The 12,371-nt window shown below is 41.6% G+C and overlaps 1 protein-coding gene across 2 annotated transcripts in view; it reads right to left on the bottom strand.

Moving 5' to 3' along the window:
• Positions 1-12,371, bottom strand: part of capn1 (calpain 1) — a 31,773-nt gene that overhangs the window by 9,054 nt on the left and 10,348 nt on the right. For both annotated transcript variants that reach the window (XM_085397676.1, XM_085397670.1), the window contains exons 4-7: positions 11,775-11,893; positions 2,998-3,131; positions 1,557-1,725; positions 206-289 (exon numbers count right to left, since the gene is read on the bottom strand). In XM_085397676.1, the coding sequence (XP_085253802.1) occupies positions 206-289; positions 1,557-1,725; positions 2,998-3,131; positions 11,775-11,893 (506 nt within the window). The remainder of the gene's footprint in view (positions 1-205; positions 290-1,556; positions 1,726-2,997; positions 3,132-11,774; positions 11,894-12,371) is intronic.

Genomic DNA, 12,371 nt, shown 5'->3' on the forward strand with positions numbered 1-12,371 from the left:
CACTGCCTAAGCCTGCTTTCTTTAGTTATAGTTGTTTGTGTGATGTGCATAGATGTATATACGTCTCTACGATGCAGTAAACAGCAGAGCTGAGCAGTCTGAATATCACTAGTATCGATACCAAACCTGATCAATACCCAGTTTCAAAATACTGAAAATCTGAAAGGAGTTTTATGTTGTGTTAAATAATTTTTGTAGACCTCACCTCTTCCACACCAGTCAGGGAGTAGGCATGTCCCTTCACCAGCTTTTTGAAGGTGACGGCCTCCATATCATTTGCACTGGTGATCTGAGAATGAGGCAACACAACAAAAAGAGTTAAACAGAGTTAACCAGGGGTTTGTGACGTCTATAATTCACACAAGTGAAAGTTGACTCTGCTCATCTGGACGTGGCGTTTTCACTCATCCGTGTGGCTTCTTTAGTTTCAGCTGACTGCAGGTTTCCCCGACCTTAAACGGCACATTTGCATAATGACCCAAACTGGCACCACTGACTAACAACTGTGGGGCTGCGAGGTCAGTTTCATGATCGTTCATATGAGGAATGGCTGCAATCACAGCTTTGTAAAAAGGTGACTCTTTACCATGGATGAAGACAATCAGAATGACGGTAACAAAGACAGGAGATGTACGCGCGTACTTTTGCAGGTCGGTGAAATCAAACGATATAATTAGCAGTCACTCTCACAGCATGGCACATTCATTAAAAGCAAAAATCTCAAAGAATAAATCTACAGGGTAAATATAGAAGATTTTTCCTGTGTCATTTAAACCTAAGCACAGAAACACAAACAGACTCTGTTTATTCGTTCCTGTTCGTGTCAATCATTTACAATTTCATCATCTCTGGAAGAGAAAACGCATTTCCTTTTTAATTTTGCTCTTTGGACCCAAGTGAAACAGGGAGGCCTAAACAGGGAGGCCTGAACTGATTACAGAAGTTCAGTCCTCCCTGTCTGCAAACACAAGCTTTGCTAAAGTGTCCTTGACAGTTGCACTGACTTCCTGCCAGCTCCAGACCTTTCCCTGTCCTCACTGCGCCCTCCTGGTTTTCCATACACGGGCTTTGTTTACAGGACCCTCCTGAGCCCCAGTGGTGATACTGAGGAGAAGACTTTTCTGACTTTTAGCTGCTGGTCTCTGAACTGTAAGAGATATAGCAAAATCTCTCATATTATAAAATGAATTGTACACTGGAGGAAACTGGAATGTGTGACAGTAAATTTATGTAAGGATTGTTGTTAAAGTAAAAAAAAAAAAAAAAAGCATTTTCTTACTATGAACCTTGGACTTGGAATAATTTACATGAATATAATATAAAAACATGCCTTCATCTACCAGTGAATTTAAAAGGATACTAAGGAACGCAGTGAAGGAGACTTGTGGATGTTTCTTTTCATAAGCAACTTTATGTTTTATTGTTTAGCGTCATCATTTATACTTTGTATTATGTTGTGCATTTTGTATTTGGTGTTGAAAAGAGTAAAAGAGTTTGATCCCAGTGGGAGTTCCTGGTAAAATAAAAGTAACAATAATGAATGTTGCAGTACTGACGTCAATCGAGCAGCCGAGAAGTGATCCTCTTTCAACAGCTCTGCGGATGATGCTGAAGAGGTCCGAGGGGGCTTTGTTCAGATCATACATCTCCGTCACACCTCCAGTAAAGTCTACAAAACCCTCACATGTGCTGCCGCCTGACAGAGCCTCATAACAGCCATTCAACCTGCGTCACAGAGAAATAGAAATTAAATGGAGTCCCGCTACAAAATAAATAAATATACTGCATAGTTTAATATTAGAGTTGAGGATTAAACCCTAATATATGCAGAAACTTATTTCTATATTTTAAAGTGTCACTGCTTAACAATGTGCTAAAATACCATATATGGCTGCACAGGAACATGTGTAATCTTACTTTTACGTCACACTCATCCAGGAAGCTCTCTTAACTCGGAAGCCGTAAACTTATAGGAACAATGATGAGTTTCTCCTACACAGCCAGCCAAAATTTACAACCGGGGCCACAGCTGTCCACTCAAGCAGCTGTGTTTCTTCAGGCCCTCTTTAAGAGCTTCAAGTATTTCTCAATCATGCCGGCCACAAGTTTTTTGGCACCAGAAACACTCATTTCTGAAGTGCCGGGGACAATTAATGAAAACTGACCTCAATTGTGATCAGATTTTGTTTTGAACTAAAACCTGAGCAGACACAACTTCATGTCATGTGTGCATCACTGTAAGGTTAGCATAAACAAACAAACTAAAGGAAATACGAGGGAACATTTGTTCTTTCGAGAATGCATCAGAATTGACTGAGTGTAAACGCAGGCTGCAAACAGCAGAAAGGCTCAATGACAGTGTAAGAAAAATAGATAAAAGTGAAACCATAACATGTCCAAGTGCAGACAACATAGGTTAACACACAGAATTTGGATCAATCCATAATTTACAGGTGATTACAACTTATCATTCAGCTACTTGTAACACATTTTACAATCTTTTTGCATCTTTCTTACATGCTCACGCTGCAGTATTGTTAGGTCTGTGTTTTTAGACTGTTGTTAGGTGGTTGCTATGCAACATCATGACATCCTAACCATTTTTTGTGAATATAAATGACATGGTATTGTCATAAAATTTGTAAGATACAACGCTTGCTGCATCATAAGGGCCTCTTGGTAGGTGGTTGCTAGGTAACATGATGACGTAACAATATTTGACATGCTAAAGACACTTCAGGGCCATAAGTTGCACCTTTATGCCAAGTTTGGTGTCTTAACTCATGACTGAGTAGAATCAAGTCAGACAGAGATCTGACGCATTCAATAAAACATATCTAATCATTGGATGCACAGATTCTCTTATTTATTTGAAGCATAAGAAGAATATGAAAGAGGCTGCTTTCCCTACAGGGACAAAATAATACATATTAAAGATCGGCGTTTGCTAAAGTTAAAGTTTTTTTCCTCAGGTGCCGTCCCCTGTACCACTCTTACTTGGCGTAGGCCTTTTCCATCAGAGCGCTCCAAAACTCAGTTCTATCTTTTGAGTGGACAAACAGAAGCTTCCCATCTCTCGCCGGCAGCCGATCGTCAATCACGACGTCCACCCACTCGCCAAACTGCCAGAACTGTGGAGAACAGAGCAGAGAACAGCGATACAGAGATGGTTTAACGTTCTGCTGAAGTTCTGGAGAACCTGGGCCCATTTTAAAACATTCAAGACCATAATTTCAAACTCTTTATCACCTTTATACGTGCATTTTTAATATGCTTGTATGAGAATTGGTTAGAGACATAAATTAGCATTGGTGTACTACTTGTTGGCCTCTGAATCCCAATGGCTCTCTCAAATCCCAGATCGCGCTATTATAATCTCCTTTGTGAAGTCTAACTAATACTAATTAATCTCTAATTACTCAGTTTCACTGAAATAGGATTTAGGATAGGATTACCAAAAAAGACAAACCTGACCAATCAGATGTGTCTTTCCAATTTATCACTACCAACACAGGAAGAAAATTGTCTCCAGCTATCTGGGTGATACGACAGCCTTCTTTGGTAACTCAACTGGATCATTTTAATCCTTCATTCATTTCTTTTACACTGAACAGCATCACCAGGAGTATTCACTTGTTCACATGCATATGAACTCTAGTTACATCCCATTTGTAACCCACAGGGTTTGATGTCGGCCCGCCGTTTACGGCTATAACAGCTTTGATTCTTTTAGGAAGGCTTTCCCCGAGCTTAAGTTTATGGGAGTTTTCATTCTTACAGAAGTGCATTGGTGAAGTCAGACACTGATGTTGGATGAGAAAGCCTGGCTCACAGTCTCTGTTCTAATTTATGCCAGAGGTGCTCTGTCGGGTTTGTCATTTGTCATTCTGTCATCCGTGTCTTCGTGGACATTGGTTTGTGCACTGGTGCTCAGTCATGCTGGAAAAAGAAGGGCTCAGCTCCAAACTGTTCACTCAAAGTTTTGGGTCATGAAATATCTCGAAACGTCTTGTTATGCTGAAGCACTGAGAGTACAACGCAGAGTATTCCATTCACTGGAACTAAAGGGCTGAGCCCTCTTGCAAAACAACCCCACACCATAATCCCCGCTACAACAAACTTTCTACAAAGCAGTCAGACAAGCTGTTCTCCCAGACTCATCCATCAGATTGCCACTCTCTTCTTTCTTTCATTCTCCACAGAGAACACGTGTCCACTGCTCTACAGTCCACTGGTGGCGTGCTTTACACCACTGCATCCGAAGCGTTGCATTGTTCTCTGTGATGTAAGGCTTTGACGCAGCTGCTCAGCCATGTAAACCTACTCTATGAAGCTCTCTGTGCTCTCGTCTCAAGCTAATTTAAAGGCCACATGAAGTTTGGAGATCTGTAGCGACTGATCTGAAGAAAGTTGGTGACGTCTGCACACTTTGTGCCTCAGCACCCGCTGACCCCACTCTGATTTTACACAGTCAACCACTCCCAGTCTCCCAGTCGCTTACACTTTGTTATAATCCTACTAACATTTCACTGTGGGATATTTAGTAGTGTCATGTCTGGACTTGTTGCACAGGTGGCATCCTGTCACGGTACCACTCTGGAATCCACTGAGCTCCTGAGAGCGAGTCATTCCTGTGCCAATGTTTGTAGAAGCAGTCTGCATGCTGAGGTGCTTGACTTTATACACCTGTGACCATTGAAGTGAGTTACGAGTGAGCGAATACTTTTGACAATGTAGTGTAGTTCCAGCACAAAGCATGAAACTCTTGAACTGCACAGATTTTACAGTTATTTCTAATTTCCAACCGTTCCCCTGTTTAATATCTTTGTAATACTAAGATTATAAAAGGCAACATTAACTGCAAGTCACACCACCACCCTAAATGTTCAGATGCTTTCCTAAACCAGTCCTGCAATCAGTTATTCACATTCACATGTTCTCTAACCAAATCAGGCAGCCTGACACAAATGAGGGCTGGGTGAATTTCTGTGAAATGCTTTTGGATCAGATTCAAAAAACGATTTCCCTGAATTGTTGTTCTGCTTTTCACACATAAGATGTGACTGTGTTGTCCAGCAGGGGGCAGAAGAGACCAAGACAAAACAATGAAAAGTTGTACAAAAAGAGTTGAGGGTAAAAATGATCTGGAGCAGGGATTCATCTAAGAAAGATTTTTAAAAAAGAGTGGATCAGTTATTTAATTTTAGTTATTTTATGTAATTTTGCTTTCAGTCATTTTCTTCAACTTATTCATGTCAGGGTTGGAGGGGCGGCTGGACCAGGGTACACTCTGTACAGGGCTAACACAGAGACAGACAGGTACTCACACTCTAACTCAGACCTGATATAATTATCAAATAACTTAACCCCACTAACTGCATGTCTTTGCATGCTTTCCATGTGTCTGTGTGGGCTCTTTCCAGGTGCTCCGGCTTCCTCCCACGGGCCAAACTCCACACTGAAAGACACTGGCTAAATGATCCGATTCAAACCCAGGACCTTCTTGCTGTGAGGCAACAGTGCTAACCGCATTTTATTTAATAGGGACAACTTAGTTCAGGAAAAAATAGGAACATTTTGTTATGGGTACTTTTTCCTAAACCAGTCCTGTAATTGTCTGTTTGCATGACAAATTAGCTGCGAGTCGGGATCTCTAACCAAAGCAGGCGGTCTGATGCAAATCAGGGCAGGGCAAATTTCTCTGAAATGTTTTTTTTACAGAAGATTTTAAAAAGTCACACTGGATTGTTGTTGTGTTTTCCAGGAACAGGATGGAAAAGCTGCACAAAAAGAGAGTGGAGGACAAAAATGATGTGGCGCAGGGGCCGAGTTATAAGCCAGACAGGTTTAAGAAGGGTAAAAACAAGGCAGAATTTCTGCTGTTGAGTCTGTTGTTCCATAGAAACATAACCAAAATACATGAAACCCTGGAGTCATTCACATTAGTTTCCAGCAGAGGGAGCTGAGAGCACTCAGAGCAAATTCAACACAGCTGATGGGAATAAACCAAAACGCCTCAGCATGTGACTTACTGTAAGTCCACCTGGACACAATTCATGTCTTGTGATGCAACAATAAAATCTGTTCGCATGAAAGAGCGATCAGATAAGACATACATAAAGGTCATCCATCTACTTGAGCGTGTAAAAACTGGGTGAAAACTTTTTTTGTGTTTGAAATTCTGAAAGCCACACCCATCTGTAACATCCACTCCTTTGACTGTGCTCAACGTTCTGCCATCAAGGGGTAACTTACATCCAGGAAGTGTAACTACATAGTTATTAACTGAGCCACAAACATTTTCTCAGCTTTGGGCTCCTACACACATTACGCTGCTAACTTTGACACTTTGGCTTTGGGGAAGAGATACCAGACACAAAAAATCCAGACTGAAAGAGCTTCTTCCTCAAGGGACTGATTAAGTACATTGGCAAATTCACAATATTGCGATATCTGCACTCGTGAATAACCAAAACAAGCCACTGATGTCTGCACGCTACTTGCTGCCATAACAAGACAATGTTAGTGTATATATAGTGTTTTGGTGTGTATTTAACAGGAATGGATGGATTCACAACACGGTCGGCTGAAGTCGACACAAAGCATACACACACACCAACCAACCACACATATACAGGAAATACAGGGCTGCCTCTGGTAAACGTACAGGCCTGCACACATTTCTTCATTCTGCTTATTAAACCTGACATTGTTGAGGCTTTTTCTCACAGCTCTGTGGGAGAAACACCTCGTCTAACCGGGGGAAGCTAACCATTCCCACATCTGTGTCATGACTTGCAGCGACTCTGCCTTCACATTTGAGAAGCACTTAACAAACTGTCAAAAGGTCCATGTGTAAAAAGCGAGCTATAAAAAGAGTATCATAAAGGATTCTGCCCTGCTTTCCTTTGTGGATGCCGACTTGTTTATAATTCATTCCCCCTCTCCTTTTGTCTCCCTGACTTTCTTCTTCATGCAGACTCCTTGTTCTCTCCACTTCTTAAACCAGTTAGGATTCCCACAACCAGCACACACATGATATCTTCTTTTTTTTCCCCCCCAGTGACTCACTCAGATCTGGATAAATTGTCCTGAGGCTTAAAGTCACACACAAAGAAAAGAAATCCTACAAAGACTCAGCAGCACACAAAAGCAAAGAAGCAGTAGGAACATGCTTATATGCTAGCGGCAACGCAAACACAATCAAAAGAGGCTCATAGTAAAAAAATAACACAAGAGGCAAAAAACAATAGTGAAGCCGTGTGTATTTAACAAGCTGTTTAGCCATAATTCACTCACTCATACAACACATTCATTCATTTATGTTCCCTCAGAGCAGACGGAAGCATTAGCTCCTCTCACTGTAGCAGAGAGCAGCATCTATACATGAAATTTACTGCACACTGCAGTCAACAAAACACAAACGAACACAGAGTCTCTGGAAGTAATCAGCTAAACGATTCTTCATTCTATTCTTGGCTGACCTCACTGTAACTGAATCAGCAAACCCAAAAAAATCCAGTGTAAATTAGCTTAGCTCTGTGTGTGCCTGTGCGACTGCATTTATTGATCCTTTGATATGAAATGAGTCAGAGGAGCAGCCGGGAGATGTCATCCTTTTTGCCAATGGCATTTCAGAGCAGTGGGCCTTTACTCACACAGTGATAAAATCCTGAGAGTCGATTGATAAAAGTTCTGCTATTTGTGCGCGCAAACACGGTGCTGCATCTTTAATGACTGAGCTGTCCAGCTGACAGGGATCCAGGATGGATACTTTCACTGCGAGTGTATTTGTTGTACTTCACAACTCCAAGCATGTAATATGTGACTCTGTCGTGTGAGAGTGTGTCCGCTCTGCTCTCTGTCACACTTCCTCATTCCCTCCCCTTTCACTCTCTGCCTCTTTACCCTTCACTTGGCAGGCTCACAGTCTAGTTGGCAACGAGATCGTTGCCTGACAGAGCGCCCGCCAACACTAAAGTATATTAAGCACTTTATATCGCTAACTGAGCCAACTGCCAGAAACTTCAGGGTACAGTCATACTTAGCTATTGGGTTGTGTGTGAAGGTTAGTGCTAACTTTCACCTTTATAACAACTACAAAAATTGGTGAATTACTTTGGACCTCAACCCTTTAAAATAACTCTTAAAAGTTTTCATTAAATGTGCGGCAGGTTTGACTGTTGATGCTGACACAGCAGGCTCCGATCTGCACATTGCTCGAGAGTTATATTGGCCATATTGGATGGGACGTAAACAGCAGGCACAAGGATAAACTAATAATTTCCCCTAGTTTTCCACAATGGGTTGGTTAATTTCAAGAAGTTGCACATTGTTTTCAGGTGAAATTAGTTTCAAAGAAGGAGCTACAACAAAACCTTGTGATTGATTTGGTCACTGGCAGATTTCCATGGTTGCTTGTAGTTTGCATGGAGGACGCCAACATGTCAGCACTCACTCGCAAACTACTGGCTAAGTGGTAGTAAAACTTGAAAAAGTGTTACCTTAACAGGCAATAGCTAATGTTCACCTTCAAAATAAAAGTTTCGCCTGCCTCAGCAATCCAACCAACACATTTCAAAAGGCTCAACTTTTAAATTGAAGGCAAAAAGGACACGCTCCTAAAACCAAGGGGTTTTTGTCCTGTTTGTATTCAAATTCAGAGTTTCCAGAGCTCTGAGAACAGTTGACAAGTGCCTGCCGACAAGGGAATGTCGTCTATCCAAACTATGAGCACCCACAGCAATCTGCTAGCAACCAAATCAAGGGCGCTTTTGCCAAATGCTCTGGGAATACACGATTTTACCTACAAATCAGTTGCTGACTCAGGCCTTATTGCCTGGACCCTACAGAGCCATACATCCAAAATGACAAACAAGTCAACATCACATCGTTAGCAGCCGTATAACTGCAAAACCTCAACACATTTATTTCACATTTAGAGCAGGACACACTGTAGAGTTTTTCATTCTGCTTTGTCAGAACAACCAAACATCAGCTTGACAGGCTTCAATAGCACTGCTATACTTAATGAAATGCTAATACATGCCACTGAAGTGGGCTATATTAGCATTAAATCAAAGTGCAGTTGGGGCAAAACATTACAAATGAATTGATGTGATGACGAACTGCTGTCACTGGAGACTGCTTTATTATTGAAAACCATGCAGATAATAACACCATAATAACTAGCAGCATCTCTGTAAGTGCCAGTAAGCAAAAAAAAAGAGGTGAAAAATCCACTCTAAAAGAATAAAGCGTGGATTTGCACACTCTAATCACATCTTCCCTCACTTCGGCTGTAAACGTACCACATTCAAATTGAAAGTGCAAAAATCATAAACCACTGCTTTAATACGACTCCCTATCTAGCGTTGGGCTGCATGTGCGTGTTGCTCACCTGCTCACTGGCCGCAACATAAAAGGTAGCATTGTCAGGCCAACACCTGTGTCCCCGCCACAGCGCGCGCAGCAGCTACGTTGCTTGTGAGTGTTTGTTGTGTGCAAAGTTCAGCTGATAAGCCCCAGTCGGCTGCAAGAGGCTCACACCAAAGAAAACATTTGTATTTATGTTGCAAAGCAGAACTTGTTACACTGAGCTACGATGTGCACTCAACACATTTGACGGGGGATTGTCAACTTTACTTTTGTCTTGAAAGATTAGATTGTGCTTAAACTTGCAGTTTCTGATAAGCTGGCTTTTTGCCAGTTTGGAGAGCACGCTCAGATCTCCACTGGCAGGGTGAGGGGGTGTGAGGTCAGTTACCTTGGGCGACTCAAGTGTGGACTGACAAACAAAAAGACAGGCTTATAGCAGCAACGCCGCCTTTTAACCTTCTATCTCTTCTCAGAAAATTAAGCTTTTGGATACTGTTGAAAGAAGAAGAACCTGAACGTCGGGCCTACAGCTGAATAGTCGTTAGGCATTTTTCAGAGAATCTTGTGCTGCTCAAGTTTTCTTGGCAAATACTGTGAAACTGACAACGCCCTGATACTCTTCCTACTGCGACTCCATTTCAAAACCAGAACACACCTTATGGCTGTAAGCAAGCTGCAGGTAATATCCCTGTCTGTCAGACGCAGACAAAGAATTAAATACAAGGAAACAGTAAGCCATATGACGTTAAAAAACAAGGACTGGGTTTACAGCGGACTTCCTCTAATCCACGTAAAGGCTCATATAGATACATATACTCACTTAACCTTCTAAGACCTGGCGTCCACATATGTGCACAACACATTTTAGGTTGTCTAGACCAAAACACAAAATTTTGCTCTACAAGGGCCTGAAATCCACTTACGATGTTATACTGCCCCTGTTCTATTGAAATATAAAGCGAATGTCGTCATATGTGGATCTCATTTTTCTCAGAAGCAAAACTCAGGTTAAAAAAAATCCCCCCCCCCAAAAAAAAAAAAAAAAAAAAAAAAAATTCAGGTAATTCTTGTTTTTTCCATTCACTGGGTCCCAATCATCCCACATAGCAAGGAGAAATTAAAAATGTATGACATGAAAGAGTTCGGGTCTTAGGATGTTAAATATTTTAATAAACTGGATTTAGGTTCTATAATGTCTCAACTTGACAAGGCCGAGGGCTTTAACTTCTCATTAGTGATCATGATTGAGTACAACTGGTAGTTGTAGGACTGGTTTGACAGCAGTCATTGGATTAACCGATACTCAGAACAACAAACAAGTGGACACAGGTAAAAATTATCCTGTCTGCAAGAGAACCCAAAGTATCATCCAAGTGATCGGTTAACCATAAGCAGTTCCCCACATGGACAAGCCAAATGCCTCCTGGTGAAAAGTTTTATGGTAAGACAAAACAAACATTCAACTATTTGGCCACAATGACGAGATGCGTTTGGACGAGTAAAGGTGAGGCTTTCACACCTAAGAACTCTGCACCGACTGGCAAGCACGGTGGCGGTAACATCATGTTCTGGGGCCGTTATGCTGCCAGCGGTACTGGTACATTTCACATGGGTGGAATAATAAATTCTTTAACTTAACCTCAAAGCAACTACTAAATGGTTGAAACTTGGACTCAGCTGGGTATTCCAACAGGACAATGATCCCAAACACACATCATAACTGGTTTTGGAATGGACAGAGCAGACTAACATTAAGCTTTTTTTTAATGTCCTTCCTAAAGCTCTGATCTCAAGCTCTGAATCGATCTGCTATGGGGCTTTTAACCGAATATTAGTGAGGGTCTACAATGTATATATACTTGCCAGATCTTGTGTGGATTAGATTCTAACATGTGCACCAGCTCGTGCCCAGAAATGCCCACAAAAATCGTAAAAAAAAAAAAAAAAAGTTGCACAGCAAGAAGTGTTGCATTATGTCCTGTTTCTACAACAAAATAACACAACAGGAAGCAGTGAGATGCAGCGAATTCAAAAGTCCAATCTCTGGTGTTTCACAGCTTCCCCATATCTTCAGATAAATATCAGTTTTCCACCTCAGTTTGAAAGTCGTCATTGAGGAATTGAGGGGGGGAAAAAAACAGCATTGCTCAGCAGCTCATCTGTGTTATATAAGCAGCCGACATCACAACCTGCGTATAAATTGTCATGTTCGGAATCACTTGCACTTAGTTTGAGAGCCCATACCCATATTCAGGCCTCAGTAACCTGCTTTTGGCCTGATAACCGCTTGCAGCTGGTCACGTGTAACAGCTGTCTGCAGTGTTTTTCAGGCGCTATCCTTTGATATGTTTGGAAAAAACAAAAGGAAAGGATATGAAGCTGTCAGTAGTCATTACCTGGAAGTGAAAGATGCCAGCATATCCCTGCTGGAAACCCTGTCCGTGAGGAACCACTCTGTGGAGGAGATGGTCATTTAGGGTCAGCGATGCGATGGCTGCCAGCAACCAGCAGTTCCCTGAAGAAACGCAAAGACAGTTTTACTACCATTATAAATCAACTGAGAGCTGTCATGATAAGCACGAGTCTGTGTTTACATTAGCAAATAATTTCAACTTTTAGCCACACACAAAACTGGAATTCACCCACAAAGAGTAAAGGTTTGCACAGGCTTTGCATTCTGGGAAATGGGAGAGGCGAGCACAGAATCTCAGACTCTCCATGACTCACTCATGTTGTTAGTAGGACTTCCATAGTGGGTTCAAGCCACAGTTGCCACTTCCATTATTATACTGTGTTGCCAAAGAGCATTGGCTAGAAGATGGGAAGCCAATGACTGGCATAGTTCATTTAGCAGTTTGACTGTCATCATATTCTCTGTTACAAGACCTACAATTATCCTTTCACCGTCAAAACCGTGTTGCGTTCGGTGTTGTGTTATCTTGTCTTTTATGGGAGGAGTTGTGACTGACATGTTATTGAAACTTTAGGTTTTA

This window comes from Rhamphochromis longiceps, linkage group LG3 (genome assembly GCF_057381845.1).
Source record: "Rhamphochromis longiceps isolate RC_006_pf linkage group LG3, R_longiceps_female_GT1.1, whole genome shotgun sequence".
NCBI classification, from domain to species: Eukaryota; Metazoa; Chordata; class Actinopteri; order Cichliformes; family Cichlidae; genus Rhamphochromis; species Rhamphochromis longiceps.